Genomic DNA, 16,557 nt, shown 5'->3' with positions numbered 1-16,557 from the left:
TACTTATGTTAATTTCCTTTCATCACTGTTATTTTTCCCTGTTGGAGACCTTGGGCTTATAGAATCTTGCTTTTCCAACTAGGGTTAAAGCTTACCTAGTAATAATACCTAAAGCACAATGTTGTCCCTAGAATATATAGTGTGGTGCTGGGACTTATTAGGTAATTCAGCAAGCACATTCACTAGTTCTATTACATCCTTCAATCCAATTTGAGATTCTAAATTCTATTAGAAAAGTGTCATCTTAAATGTTCCTCAACACAACATCCTAGTCAAGTGCCCAATTTTCTCATCTAGTCTAGTAAACATTTGGTGTGGGGCACTGGAATTTTCATGTACACAATAGTAACCACAATGAATAATTGGTTTGAGGCAAGGGGTCCTTAATTACATGAAATTGGCATTAAAACTTACAACACAAGGTCATATTGGGTTTTCTTTAAATACTAATGTCAAGCTGTGCCTTAGACATTCATCTTAACTGAAAAATTTGCACCATTAATTCTTTACAGGCATAGCACTCAAAAGTATAGTTTAGGGAGGTAAGTAAGCCTACATTTCAGTTACTGTACTTGACTGGGACTTGCTTGTGCATAGGTGTCAGTGAAGTCCTTAAACAGCCACACAGCAAGCCAAGAGCTGAAATTCATGACAATCTTGGAACCAACTACTGTACTACACTATTTTAATTTAAACTTACTGTGAAAGATTTATGCATACCAACTGCACCCAGAAAAATATTACACTGGTTTCTCTAAATGAAAGTAATTTCTATATATGAAATGCTGTGCAACATATAGAAGAAAAATAGGTTACATGAAAGGAGTATTAAAAAGATAAAATTACAAAAAACAATTTAATTCCATACATACAGTATCATTCTTCACTCACACATCTTGTAATTTCAACAAACAATTTACCTGGATGAAGTACATGATTTCAAAATTAACACTCGTGTAAAACATCCAGAAATACCGGGATTTAAAATACAGTACCAGAAATAAAAGGACTAGGTGGTGCATTACTTCGGGTTTTGTACTTAATAGCGATAGTGATCGGGTTTGAATGGTCCGTCAACGGGAAGTCCTAAATAGTCACTCTGGGTAGCAGAAAGTTTGGTCAACTTCACACCCAAGTGATCTAAGTGAAGACGAGCCACCTCTTCATCTAACTTCTTTGGCAAGAAGTGGACGCCGACGGGATACTGGCCAGCCTTGGTCCATAATTCAATCTGGGCAATGACTTGATTGGTGAAAGAGTTAGACATGACGAAAGATGGATGACCCATAGCACATCCCAGATTTACAAGACGGCCCTCAGCAAGTAGAATGACGTGATTTCCAGACTTGAGTAAGTAGCGGTCGACTTGAGGCTTGATGTTAACTTTCTCAACACAGTTATCGTCCAGCCATTTGACATCAATTTCAATATCAAAGTGACCGATGTTGCAAACAATGGAGTCATCTTTCATGGCCAAGAAATGTTCGCCAGTAATGATATCGCGACAACCAGTGGTAGTTACGAAGATTGATGCTCCCTGCTTGATGGCATCTTCCATTGTCGTTACCTGAAATGAAATACATCAATTTAATTTCATGAACAATAACAAAGCCCTCCATTGAGGGCCTAGTTTCTAAACTCAAATCTAAAATGTCTAGGCTATTTCAACATCCTCTTAATTCTTACCATTATAATGTACATTAATACAAAAATCTTATAACTGTTCAAAAGAAATATAGAAAATGGCAGTCTACAGAAAATTATTAGAAAAATTCTAGTCCGTAAGTAGACAATTAATACGCTGCATGGAAGCTAAACTTAAGGTATGTTAGATTCTTACTATTATGACAACTCTTACACATATCAAACGGAAAAAATCTCTTAGGCAAAAGATAGCTGGTCTTACTTGACCACATATTCTTGGTACACTCAGCACTTGATAAATACCAATTTTCATTATTTGAAATAACTGTATATACAAAATCAAAACAGTATCTGAAATTAAGCTGCCTCACATAGGCCATAAATCAATTATTTTTCCTAACAAGGAAATAGTATAAATTATTCATATCTTTCAGCTTAAATTTAACTATGTCAATAAATGACTGTACAAGTACTTGAAAAATAAATTTCAATGTATATTACCTGGTAACCTTCACATGCTGCCTGGAGAGCATTAATTGGGTCAATCTCTGTGATCAGGACACGGGAGCCAAAGGCCCTGAGCGACTGGGCAGATCCCTTGCCCACATCACCATACCCTGCTACAACACAGGTCTTACCAGCCAACATTATGTCTGTAGCCCGCTTAATACCATCGGTGAGAGATTCACGGCAACCATAGAGGTTATCAAATTTACTCTGAAAGAAAAAGAAAATAAATTACCAGCCACAAATAGAAGTTGTTTGCATTATTATATTTTTCAATGTACAGTATATACTGAAAATTATTAATACATATTTCTATGTACACTAAATCACTAAACATTATCATCACATATTTCTCTGTACAAAAGATCGCTGAACAAATTTATTATACACCGAAGGTAAAACAATACCAGATTAAATGAATATTTTAGTTTAAATCATTAAATAATCGTAATTCCAATGAACATCTTTTAAAAAACACTAACCTTGGTAACAGAGTCGTTGACATTGAAGGCAGGGACTTTCAACTTGCCCTCTCGCATCATCTTAAACAAATTGTGAACACCTGTGGTGGTCTCCTCAGAGAGGCCTTTAATTTCTGGCAGGTACTGAGGGTATTTTTCATGGACCAGGTTGGTAAGATCACCACCATCATCAAGGATCATATTCAAAGGCTGCAAAAGAATTGAACAAGGTTAAGTGCATATGTAGGGGCATCAGATGAACAAGATTAATGTTAGAACTTTATCAAGGATCAGCACAGACATTAAAAGGAGGAACTCCCAAGAGTGGGATGGGGAAGGGAGGTTGCCATATGTTGAGGACCTAGTGTTGACAGCAGGATCTAAAGGTGTCGGAAACTTTAAGGTGGGAAAAAAAATAAATTTCCGTATGCAACTAGTGACGGGAAAGGAGGCAATGGAAACTTCAAAGTGAAAATCTCAATGTCCACAAAACGTAACAGATATTGCCAGAAGTGCTCTGGAGTACAAATTCTACATGGATAGATATTCTAGATGCTCAAAATTGCAAAACAAGAGCAAATGGGGGAAAAAGTTAAGTGGTGATAGATGGGCAGGTTTTAGAATAGGTAAAGCAATAGCATCATCCCAAAGACGCATTAGTCTGTGAAGCCAGAAATGAGAGAACTTACCAGACAAATTACATACTAATGTGAACTTACAATGTTAAGATGTATGGGTAGAGTATGATGAAGATTTTAAAGCTGTGAAAAAAGGCAGTGAGGACGAGGGATGAGAGAACAGTTAATCCAATAAAACAAATAAAAATGACAGGGAAAAAAGGAAACAAATGAAGACATGATTGGTATTCAGGAAGACAGCCTTGAGCCCACAATAGAAAAGTAGACAGAAATTTTCTTTCAATAGTCTAATGAAGTAATACTTAAACAAGATACCTTTAAAATGCACATTTTCAGGGTATTTTGGGATTTTTTTTTTTTGGTGGAATGTAACTAGACCTATTGTACAACATTATGAATGTGGGCTATGAGAGATTAGCAGTGGTTTTAGAAATCATAAAATAAAAAGATGCAAACTTTGGATTGAACAGGGGAGACCAGTACAATGGCAAATGAAACAAATTTGAAAAAAAAAAAAAAAAAAAGTCAGACGTACTTACCTTATCACCAGGAAATAGGATTGTCTGTTCAATACACCAGATGTATTCTTCATCTGTTTCTCCCTTCCATGCATACACTGGCACGCCAGTCTTGGCGATAGCTGCAGCAGCGTGATCTTGTGTACTGAAGATATTACATGAGGACCACTGTACTTCAGCACCAAGTTCTGTCTGCAGATTTAAAATTAAAAATAAAGAGTAAATGTTAAAATGCACATAGGTTAGAAGAATTGGGCAACAAAATACTGCAATGGATTTATTTCAAATGAGAGTTCTCACTTAAACTCACCAGGGTTTCAATAAGAACAGCAGTTTGAATAGTCATGTGCAGGCACCCAGCAACACGAGCTCCCTTTAGAGGTTTCAGAGTACCGTATTTCTGACGTAGACTCATCAAACCTGGCATCTCCTTCTCTGCCATGACTATCTCCTTGCGGCCAAAATCGGCCAGGTTGATGTCAGCTAGAAGGAAAAAAAATATGAATTCAGTTAAAATATCAAGGTTACTCTCAAGAAAAGGATAAAATTACAGAACATGGAATTACACTACATATCCTTTTAAAAGATGTAAACTCTAAACACCAAAAAACCCATAATGATATTCATCATTAAAGTAGTAACCCACAGCACTGAACTACTCTCTGGGTAGTCTAGGCAAGATATCTTATACAATAATGGTAGTTTCATCGTGATAAAAAAAGAACTTTCTACGATTAAATAAAATGACTTGGCTATTTTCAATGTACAGTACAGTACCTATTAAATTCTCAATAACCTTGGAAATGCAGAAGATAATTAAACACAATGGAGAGAATATCTTTATCAGGAGGAATGTAGAGAAAAAGAGCACGAACAATCGCTGGATATATTAATGTACAGCATCTCATCAGAGCCCGGGTATGGTTAACACAGAAATCAAAAGTCAAGAAAAGATTTCAGGGTAAAAAGACCATAGAAGAATACCTCCTCTACTAATATAAGAAAATATCACTAATAACTCTAATAATACATGATCTTAAGAATGTTTTATTCATCCACATCTGTTGGTCACTATGTCAATTACACTTGCAAATGAAAAAAGTTCTTATTTTGTCAAGTCAATCTGTTGGATGGGAGTTTGAACCCGCTATAGCTCTAGTGTTGGTAACCTCATCATCCTTCTGAGCTAAGGATGAGATGTCTGAGGAGACTATAGGTCTACCTGTCGAGTCATTAACAGCCTTTACCTAGAGCTCTCGGGTCATACCTTGATGGTGAGGGGGCATGGGCATCAATTATTAATATATGGCTAGTCTAGTTCATAGCCCTGTCTCTTGCTTCTGTCAATAATGCAAGATCTATAAACCTTTAAGCTATTAAACAAAAAGAGGATTGTCAACCCGAATAGCTGAAGGTCAATGTAACAGCAGGACCAATGGTTTGTAGGGGTGTATGTATGACGACGAACATTCTCCATAATTTCCCTTTTCCAACACTACAGTATCACTAAGAATACAGCAGTCTAAGGGGGGGGCGGGGTCGAAGATGGGCGTCGGCAGCCACGTTAGGTAAGCAGACAAGGGCATGGCTGTTAGGTTAGTGTTCTATGCAAATGTTTCTATCCGTCATTATACAAAGGCTCCAATTTGTATATTTTGAGAAATAGAACAAACATATAAAAAATTTAGGTATTATTTTATTTATGAACATTAATAATGTAGCGTATTTTAACTTATTTCACTGTGTTAAGGAAGTGTTTTGTAGTATTTCTGTATAATATCTGTCAAAAATGCCTAGTTCTTATAAAAATCAAGAAAAATGTTAGCAAGTTCACCTGAAAAAGTTTAAGTCCAATGTTATCCTTTTCATGGTCACGGCCAGCTCTGTAAATCTCATTCTACTAGGTGGTAAATTTACCTTCTCAAAGCGTAACCATAGAACCAATCTGTTTTGGTTGTTGGCTTCACCTTTCAACTTGTGTTATTGGAAGTAATTTTATGACGTCTTAATATTTGCCTTCTACACCAATCATCAGTATCTTGAGTTTGTTCATTTGTTATCGACAACCACTCAAATCACCTGTTTCATCTCTTGTGGCTTAACTCTTATTCATTTCAGCCAATAACAAACTTTTTTGGAATTATGTAATACTTTTGACGTTTTGGCATTCGAAGACAGGTGCTTCAGGCCACTGTTTTGACAATTAGCCAATCTACAAACATACCTGATTCTCTCCAAAATACTTTGGTTTGTCACACTTTATGTAACTGGCTGTCAATTTATGACGTTTTCATTTTTAACCAATCAGAAAACAAAACGGTTCCAACAGACCAAGGATTTTCTTTTCCGCCATCAGTTTAAAGGTATGGATAGTGAAATTCAGTTGTGTGACTCTTGTGAGCTCAATTATTTTCGGGTAATAGGCAAATATCATGGTGGTGCATAACCCGAACATGCAAAATATGCATATGATTTTTTCCGTTAACATTCTGAGTCACCTTTGAGTGTTCAGTGTCCTAAGTGTCAGAAACCATTACTTTTTAGGGAAGATAAGCATATTTGGTATATTAGTTCTACTGTGGTGATTGCCAAAACAAAGAAACGCCAGCGATGTGGGTATCAAGTTTCAGATTACAAAGGTACCTTTTTAGATGGTACTCATCTTCCTGCTTGGAAACTATCATTGGGTCAATAAATTGTGGAACCATCATACTGTAATAGATTCTCTTAAAATTAATAGAGCAATCAGTGTTGACTAGTGTAGATTTTGTTGTGAAGTTGCTGAATATTATTTTGATAATCAAGAACCAATTGGTGATGGTGTTAAAATAGAAATAGATGAATCTCATTTTGGCAAACTTAAATTTGACAGGGGCCGTCCTCTCAGTGATACTTGGGTTTTTGGGGGGATCGAGAGGGAATCCAAGAATTTTTTTATACTGCCTTTAGTGGAGCCTTTGCCTCGAGAACGCTCAGCTGAAAATCTTATTCCTTTAATCCAGAAATATATTAAGAGTGGCCCGTGTATTAATAGTGACAAGTGGCGTGCGTATAATAAGCTGTCATCTTTGGGTAATATACATAACACGGTGAATCATTTGGAAAACTTTGTAGACCCTGATAATTCATTGGTACATAATCAAAATATTGAGAAGACTTTGGAGGGATCTCAAAGAGTGGATCAAGCGGCCTGGAAATCGGTCAATATTTTAAGCAATATACATCTCTTTTATATTTAAAACAATACCCTGAAAATCAGCGACTACATTGTTTTTGTAAAATTGCTGCATTGCTGTACCCTCCTCAAGGAGAGGCCACGGCCCAAGAGGCCACAGGAAGCGGAGGAGGAGGAGGACCAGCAGCCCCATTGTTCAGGCTTATAAGACAGTAATGGTAAGTATAATATTTATTTCTGTAGTAATAGGTACCGATCAGGTATTATTTTAGTTATGGACATTAATAAGGTATCAAGAAAAACGTTAGGTTAGGGGGCGTGGGGGACAAGGCCCCCACCAAAAAAGGGGGGGGTGGGGCGAAGCACCTGGATGGCGACCATCCAGGTGCAGATATAATCAATGACAGGTTCGGTTAGTGCACAACTACAGTACAATGTGACGTGCAATAACTGGTCATATAGTGCATTTGTATGCCATTTTCTCATGTAAAATTCTTGACTCGGGTTTTCCCATTTCGATGTTTTTATGTATTCAAATTCAGTGTATACCTGTATACAAGTCCATTTTTATGTTTGTTATATTTAGGTTTTTCCCCCCCATTTTGCCCTGTTTATACCTACTTTGTCTCCCCCACCCAAAACCACGGTTCCCAAGGAGGTTCCCCAGATTGTTATCTATAGGGGAGGGGTGGTGGAAGGATAAGTATTCATTTGCGATGGAAATAAACCTCAAAATCATTCAAATCACATCATAATACAACAGGAAAACCTATATTTTACGTTGAAAGCAATTAATGTCCATAAGTAAAATACCAAATTTTATATATTATGTTTTAAAAAATTTCCATCACAATCCTCCACACAGGGTATTATAAGACAGATTGCCTAATTTTGAGTGTATACACATACTACAGGCATAAAAGCCTTAAGTAAATAATTGTCATTAACCAAGGAGACAAAGATAGAACCTTGCACGGTTACCAATAAACAGGCAAATCCGTCAATATACTACTCCTAAAGAGTTGTGGGATCCTTTGACTGGCCAGACAGTACTACATTGGACCCTTCGCTCTGGTTACAGTTCACTTTTCTTTCCCTACACATACACCGAATACTCTGGCCTATTCTTTACAGATTCTCCTCTGTCCTCATAAACCTGACAACACAGATTAACGCATAACTGCCCCACCCCCAAAACCACACTCTTAACCTGACATGAATATGTATTCTTACACATGGAACGTCTCATTATCGCTTAAAGAGCACAGGTTAACATATACTCTCATTATATATACATACATATATATATATATATATATAAAATCTTTAACTAGTTCTCTTGCTTAAGGGTACACTTGGGCACACTTTCTACCCAATTGCTCTTCCTCTCATTTTGTTCAAGTTTATATAGAAAATATTCACTTTAATGATGTTTCTGTTCTTAAAATATTTAATTTTTCCTAGTTTTCTTCCCTCGTTGCGGCCCATGGGCTTATACCATTGGGCTCTTCCAACTAAGGTTGTAACTTAGGAATAACAACAATAATAAGAAATAAATGTGCACATACTTGATATTGCAACCATGTATACTGTGAGTGTATGTATGTATATGAATGTATGAATATGAATGTGTGTATGTATATATATATACATATGAGAGAGAGAGAGAGAGAGAGAGAGAGAGAGAGAGAGAGAGAGAGAGAGAGAGAGAGAGAGAGAATGTATGAATATGAATGTGTGTATATATATATATATATATATATATATATATATATATATATATATATATATATATATATATATATATATATATATATATATATATATATATATATATATATATATATAGGAGAGAGAGAGAGAGAGAGAGAGAGAGAGAGAGAGAGAGAGAGAGAGAGAGAGAGAGAGAGAGAGAGAGAGAGAGAGAGAGAGAGAGAGAGAAATTTAAGGGGGTACCGGAAAATGGTAAGACCAGAATTTGAAATTCCAGGGAAGCTCATTATAAAAGAACAAACTCCTTAGTAATGTTTACACGTAACATGCCTATGACAGCCCAAGTTACATACACAGGAGTCAATAAAACAATGTTTTCAAAGAATTGTTTTTTCCCGCTCTATAACCAGCGTTAAGGCCAGACTATCATAAAAATGGAATACAAAGTTGCCAAGTAACTTTACCACAAAGCGGTTTTAACCCATTTTACACTGTAACAACGTCATGCCAGCACACTAAACCTACTAAGTATGTATGGGTAAATCCTTGAAATGTAATAAAAAGATAATGATCTGCATTGCATAATCAACGATCACGATGTGGCAAGTTCTTTGTTTACAAATTAAAGAGCAGACGCTCTTGCGACCGGCGTGGTCTGCCATGCGTAGATTTGACAGTTCATAACACGAAGAACAGCAAAGATTACACGCGTAAATAACGCCTTATTTCACAATAACTAATAAGATAAAGCCACTTTTACATGTAAACACTTACCAACTTTATAGGCGGGCTTCGAACTCATCTTGATGTGGAGTAACGCACAAGTGATCACTAGTAACTGGTAACTACTGAAGGGCCGCTTTTATCGGCTCACCGGCTTTTATACTTCTGAGCACAAACGCAGTTTCCAACTAGTTTATTTCGAGTTTACTAGCGTTACATGAAGCTCGCAGATATGAGTTTTGTTGAGGTTAGATGCGTTTCTTTTATTCCTTATAATTCTCAATTTTGTTGTGCAATACTTACACATTATATAAATTAAATAGATTAATTTGCTAAACTAATTTATGATAAAATTTATCATGACAGCACTTAGTATTTGGAATAATTTATATCTAATTGTAATGAACATACAGCCTTCAACTTATGGTATGCAATGTTTGTGTCAAAATATCAGTTGCTTACAGGTTTTGGATATAAGAAGAATTATTATCAAAATTAATTATAATTTGAATCAAAATTCCATCTGTAAATATTGGAATGTTCCTCGGCGCATCGATTGTTTTGTATTCTGTACCATGGCAAACAGTGCCATGAAGATTGATAAACATATGTGATGACAGCGATGTCCGTTTCCGATATTATATGCTGAAATTACGGGGATCAAAAAAACAAATTTGATTTGCTGTTATGTTCAAGTTTCCTTTATCAACGTGGTTGTTTTCAAAAAGAGTCTTAAATATATAGCTCACAAATGATAACATATGCTCCAAAATATGCGCAGCGTACGCATTCAAATAAGAAAAAACACCATGAAAGAGTGCCAGATTTGCAGTACGATACACATTTTGACCCAACAACATCTCATAATAGGTGTTAACTTTCAACAATGAAAAACATACCTTACTTACAATACGGGCTGCTTTTCTGGTCCTATACAGCATGGGAACCTACTATCTATAGGGACTTCACATTTTATCATGTTCGTTCCAAAGCATTCAACATTTCACACCGCATATTGCTCGTTTATTGTCATTCAAATCCACGCCATCGAAACACGTAGAATAAGTTTTAATTTTCCTATCACAATAATTCGACTGTTGAAATATACAAACGCATGCATGTTACTAACCTAAATAGCAAAAAAGAAAATTATCTGAAAATACTAATATTTATTTTTCAAAGTTTTTATATTAGAATTTGTATACGAATAAGGGAGAGAGTAATAGTAATAGAAAATGCAATCATACGCAAGATATGGGAAAAAAATAACTGATTTAGAAATATTTCTCACAGGAAACTAAAAAAAAAAATCATATTTCCCTTGCAAGAAACTGAAAGTTTGTGTGGCCTCATAAACTGGGATATAAACGTCGTGCTAAACAATCCTTTACGAAATAATCCATGCACAATTGTAATTACAGCTGCAATACAGAATTCTTGTGGAACTGTGTCACACAATGCATCAATTTTTGACAAATAAAACAGTATATAAAACAGCATAAACTTTCGTTATAACGTATAAGATATTATTATTATTATTATTATTATTATTATTATTATTATTATTATTATTATTATTATTATTATTATTAGCTAAGTTACAACACTAGTTGGAAAAGCAGGATGCTATAATGCCCAAGGACTTCATCAGGGAAAAATAGCCCAGTGAGGAAAAAAACGAAAATAAACTACAAGAGAACTAATGAGCAATTGAAAAGAAATATTCTTAAGAACAGTAACACCATTAAAACAGATCTTTCATATATAAACTATAAAAAAAGAGATATCAGCCAGTTCAACATAAAATTTGCTGCAAGTTTGAACAACTGAAGTTCCACCAATTCAACTACTTGGTCAGGAAGATCATTCCACAACTTGGTCACAGCTGGAATAAAACTTCAAGAATACTGTGTAGTATTGAGCCTCATGATGGAGAAGGCCTTACTATCAGAATTAACTGCATACCTATAGTCAATTCTTTTTAGTGAGGCAGATTTGCACCGACTCGCTGGGGTGCCATTTTAGCTCGGAAAAGTTTCCTGCTTGCTGATTGGTTAGACAAGATAATTCTAACCAATCAGATAGCAGGAAACTTTTCCGAGCTACGATTCAGTGCAAATGCGCCTCAATAAAAACGAATTGAGTATAGTATTACGAACTGTAGGTCTTATTCAAATTTATGCACAAAATAGAGCTGTGGAAGTTCGTGGACATGAAAGCTACCTTAATAGGGAATTTTTTTTTTCCTGGAGTCACCTACTGTTAAACGAAATAACTCCTTAGAAATAAAAATAAGAATCATTCAATAAAACTTGAAAATCTCATCTAAGTAATTTCCAAATAGAATGATTATAACTGTTGTTAGAAATATGGTATCAGAAATTCCCTTTGAAGTTTTTGTAGTTATAGATGAAAGATCTATTTTAATGTTACTGTTCTTAAGTATTGTGTTTTAATTGTTCATTGCTTCTCTTGCAATTTATTTCTTTCCTTATTTCCTTTCCTCACTTGGTTATTTTTCCCCTGATTCTTTGGCCTTATAGCATCCAGTTTGTTTAACTAGGGTTATAGCTGAGCCCATAATAATAATAATAATAATAATAATAATAATAATAATAATAATAATAATAATAATAATAATAATAATAATAATCTCAACTGTAGGATAGTTACATAAATTGCAAATCATAGAACATTTCTCCATAACCCATGTCTGGTAATAACTAGTTTTCACCAGATCTTACCAGATAGCATCAACTAATTTTCTTATCAACTGTTTTTTCGTATCAAAGTCAAGGAGTTTGCTGTTCATTTTAACTGTGCATGACGCTTGTCAATAATTTCATTTCTTTGGATTGACAGACACATGTATGTACATATATATATATATATATATATATATATATATATATATATATATATGTATGTATATATAGATAGATAGATAGATAGATAGATACATATATATGTTGAGATCTTATCAGTGCACATAGTTTTTTATGATAAAATATTCATAATCACCAAAACTAATTATACCTTTAATACTTACTAGAAATACATCACCAATCGAGCTGCAATAGCATTTCAACGAAAGAATAGAACACAACAATCAGACAATAAATAGAAAATAAAGCCAACAATCACAGGTGGAGATGTCTCGAAGGACAGTCCATCACAGCTTGAGTATTTAGGCGTGTTGTGTCACACCCGTTAAGTCATTTGGTCCCTCGACGGAAATACCCTGAACATCTTGAGAACTTTTAAAACTGTAATTATTACTTGGCTCCCGAAGGTACTAGAAGAGTTGGAAGATCCAGGCCTACATGGCTGAGGATTATGAAGCGTCAAGTCGGAGATGATGAATAGAGAAGTATCAAGTTAAAAGCTCAAGATAGAGACGGCTGGCGAAATCTAACAGAGGCCCTTTGCGTCAAAAGGTGTAGGAAGAGAGGATGATGATGATGAATTATTGCTCTCTTGACCCAATGATGAGGCCAGGGAGCCCGATGAACGTCGAGGTATAACTGGGGGAAAGGTAAGAGAGACTTGATATCCATTTGGAAGTAGGCTAAAAAGTAGGTGGCAATAGAGATCTTAGGAACATTGTATATACTCTTGTGTAATGCCTACAGTACACCCCGTGAAATACTGATGGCACTCACCATCTACGGGTGTTTTTGACGACCGTTCATCTCTTTAATTAATATCTCTCCTGGAATGGATAACTTCTGGTGATTTGAAAAAAAAAAATCATCTTTAAGAAGCAATGTTATAATTCAATTTACAAACACGGGGAACTTCTGTTTAAATTACTTTTTTATCTTTTATTTCTATAGCTTAATTTAAGTGAACTTCATCTGAACTTTCATTTTTTTTTTCATTTCAACTTCTTTGGCATTGAAGAAGAATCTTAATAATTTATTTTAATCTCTAATGTTCCAGTGACAGAATTTGAAAATGAGTCCGCGTTATTTCAGACAATTCCATCTCGATGGTCCAAAAGGGTAAAATATGAACTATCTACCAAATACGTATTCCCACTGCATTCTTAATTTTGTATTTTACCCAATTCAATCTTGAGTTTCTTTCGTGATGCTAATATCATTTGATAGACATTTAGTTTTAATTCTTTTCCGTTTCTTCATTGGCATCTACCCCTTCTTCATAAAACTAGTGATCAATTTTTATTTTTCTAACGGATGGCAATTCTTATTCTGGTAGCAGGTTGGTCAGGTCACCAACCATCCGTTGAGATACTACCGCTAGAGAGTTATTGGGTCCTTTGACTGGCCAGAAAGTACTACATTGGATACCTCTCTCTTGTTACGGATAATTTTTTCTTTGCCTACCTACACATACCCCGAATAGCCCGATCTACTCTTTCCACATTCTCCTTTGTCCATACACCTGACAACAAGGAGATTACCAAACAATTCTTCTTCGGTGGCTATTTTCCTCTTGGTAAGGGTAGAAGGAACTCTTTGGCTATGGTAATCAGATCTTCTAAAAGAAGAATACTTCAGGATCAAACCATTGTTCTCTAGTCTTGGGTAGTGTCATAGTCTCTGTAACATGATCTTCCACTGTCTTGTGGGTTGAGTTCTATTGCCTGAGGGTACAATTGGACGCACTATTCTATCTTATTTCTCTTCCTCTTGTTCTTTTGAAGTTTACATAGATTATATATAAAAGATATATTTCAATGTTGTTACTGTTCCTATGATATTTTATTTTTATTGTTCATTACTTTTCTTGTAGTTTATTTCCTTTCATCAATGGACTATTTTCCCATGTTGGAGCCCTTGAGCTTATAATATCCTGCTTTTCCAATTAGGGTTGTAGCTTAGCTAGTAGTAGTTGTAGTAGTAGTAATAATAATAATAATAATAATAATAATAATAATAATAATAATAATAATAATAATAAAACTTTCATAGATTAAATAAAAAAGAGCCGTATAGTGCAGCGCTGTGAACTCCTTTGGAGAAAATACAGTCAGAATGGTGAATGAGACCTGCCTGCCTCCCTCTGGTTACAGGAAAAAGTTACTGCACTGGTAATCAGACCTACTATTTACGACTAAAAGTGAGATTTCAGTCAGCAAATAAACCCATGGAATACATTGTAAGGCTAAATTCCACAAGCTGATATGCACTCACCCTACGCACTTTATATTATTAATGTTTCTTTCTTCGTTATCTACGATATCTCTGAATCTTACATCAGGATGACCCTCCGCTTACAGATAACAGGGGGCTGCCTAAATGAAAACATTCAACTGTTCACATTTTTATTTTATCTCCAAAAACAGGATACACAAATAGAATGAAAAGTATCACAGAATTTCAATCATAAAGCGATCAACTAAATCCCATAACTAATATGGAGACTACAACATATTTCTTTCACAGACTAATTTCACAGTGTTTTAACTGGTTGGTTGGGTTGATGGGGGCAGTTATGCGTTAAGCGGGGTTTACACGGTCAAACGGTTCGCCGAACACCGTTCGACAGTCAAGTGTCTGAAGTGATGTTTGAACGTGTGAACGGGGTATTTGGTTGTTAAACACGTTCGTCGAACGGTTTGAAGAAAGTCTGTTTTCGCCAAACTTTTGTGGGTGGGGCTTCATTGTTCACAAACCTTATGCATTTGTGGCTGACTCTCCCTCTTTGACCCGTTTGACAAGCAGGTTCGACAACCCGGTTCGACAAACAGTTCGACCGTGTGAACCGCGCTTTAAACCTAAAGAGTCTGTGTTAGTGATGTTCCACCTTCTTGCGAAGTCGGAGTTGAGGGTGACGATGGGGACAAAAGGCTTCTGTCGAAATGGCATATAAAAAGAGGATTGGTGATGGGCCAAATGTAATGACTGATGGGAGTAAATTTAATGCACTGTAAGTTTAGAAGAATAAAAGTATTGCAGGCAGAGTATGTATGCCGGGAGAGGACATTGGAATAAACAAAAATGTCACAGAAATTTTAATAAGGTAATTATCTGGCATTAAAATGTCTTCACTGCATAAGAGACTTGTCTAGTCAGATTACTGGAACCAAAAGAACAATAGCATATCATGACGTCAGAGACTCTCATCGAAGTAAAAGAAAAAAGCAAATCATGACTTAATCTCACTTGTCAGCTAAAATCAGTCGAGAGAATAATAAAACCAGTACCAAAAACAGCAAGAAGATGAAACTATCATAAATTTTACACTATCAAAAGAGGAAAGTCTACAGTCTATTGCCAAAGGAAGGTCTGCATTGTGTGAAATAGGGAAAATCTTCTCTCTTATTAATCCAGGACCAGTAGAGTTCCTATAAAAACAAAACAATATTAATTTATTTCAAAATCATAAGAAGAAAAGTTTATATGTGAGCGAAGGAAAACGAACTTTCTGGTGGATTTACAAATGGATGAAAGGCACAACAGAGGAAATCTTGTAGAAAGGAAGCATTGCACCGACAATGATTAAGGTCAAAGTAATTGAGAATATTGATGCTGGCTTAATAATCTTCTTAAGGTGTCACAAGAGTGTTATTTCTGGAATCTTTGAGCGTCTTGTTGCATCAAAATTTCCCACTTGTGTTCGATGCTGCCAAAGCGGATGTTATGCATTTTAATGCTCGTGCAAGACTAACTCAATGAGCATGAAATTCATCAGAATTTAAAGCACATCTTGGCAGCAAAGATGAAAAAAAAAGAAGAAAAAAAAAAGGAGCAAGTGGATTATTGCCTTAAAGGGGTATCACACAAGCATGTTTTCTGATATAATTCAGCATCTTACTGCCAAATTCTTCCAATCAGTGTCTACCATTTGCAGAGTAGAAGTTACTTATGTCTGCACTCAGGAGACATCACCTTGACAAATATGTGCAACTTCCATTTTCTCTCTTGTGATAAAAAAAAATGGCTAATTGGTTTAGCAACATTCTTAAGGGATGCCAGAAAACGTAACCATTAGGCACTGCCTGATTGGTACATGTTCAAATCTTATAAGTTGTTTTAAAGTTAGCTAAATATAGTTCATCAAAATATCCTTACCAATATTTAGAGGGTAAGATTACCAACATATAACTTACACTTTTTCACTCCATTGACACATATCCACTACATAGTTTTATCTAATAGTTTCTAACAAATTCAAAACAATCATCCTTAGAATAATATTTTCATTTGCTA

General features: G+C 35.4%; 1 protein-coding gene across 1 annotated transcript; it reads right to left on the bottom strand.

Moving 5' to 3' along the window:
- Positions 1–842: 842 nt before the first annotated feature.
- Positions 843–9,540, bottom strand: Ahcy (adenosylhomocysteinase). The gene is made up of 6 exons (XM_068362743.1): positions 9,431–9,540; positions 4,079–4,251; positions 3,790–3,960; positions 2,634–2,822; positions 2,146–2,361; positions 843–1,567 (listed from the first exon to the last, which is right to left on the bottom strand). The coding sequence occupies exons 1-6, from the start codon at positions 9,456–9,458 to the stop codon at positions 1,040–1,042; spliced, it is 1,305 nt and encodes a 434-aa protein (XP_068218844.1). The 5' UTR covers positions 9,459–9,540; the 3' UTR covers positions 843–1,039.
- Positions 9,541–16,557: the final 7,017 nt, after the last annotated feature.

Source organism: Palaemon carinicauda, chromosome 39 (assembly GCF_036898095.1).
Source record: "Palaemon carinicauda isolate YSFRI2023 chromosome 39, ASM3689809v2, whole genome shotgun sequence".
NCBI lineage: Eukaryota > Metazoa > Arthropoda > Malacostraca > Decapoda > Palaemonidae > Palaemon > Palaemon carinicauda.
Note: the sequence above shows the minus strand (reverse complement) of the source record. Positions and strands in the feature narration are given on the sequence as shown.

What these genes read in the sequence shown, in the direction of transcription:
- Ahcy (XM_068362743.1), bottom strand. Translation starts at nt 9,458, where the DNA reads ATGAGTTCGAAGCCCGCCTATAAAGTTG. An exon ending in GAAGCCCGCCTATAAAGTTG is followed by an intron (nt 4,252 to 9,430) that starts GTAAGTGTTTAC and finishes TTTTCCTTCTAG; the next exon opens with CTGACATCAACCTGGCCGAT. An exon ending in CTGTTCTTATTGAAACCCTG is followed by an intron (nt 3,961 to 4,078) that starts GTGAGTTTAAGT and finishes TTAAATCTGCAG; the next exon opens with ACAGAACTTGGTGCTGAAGT.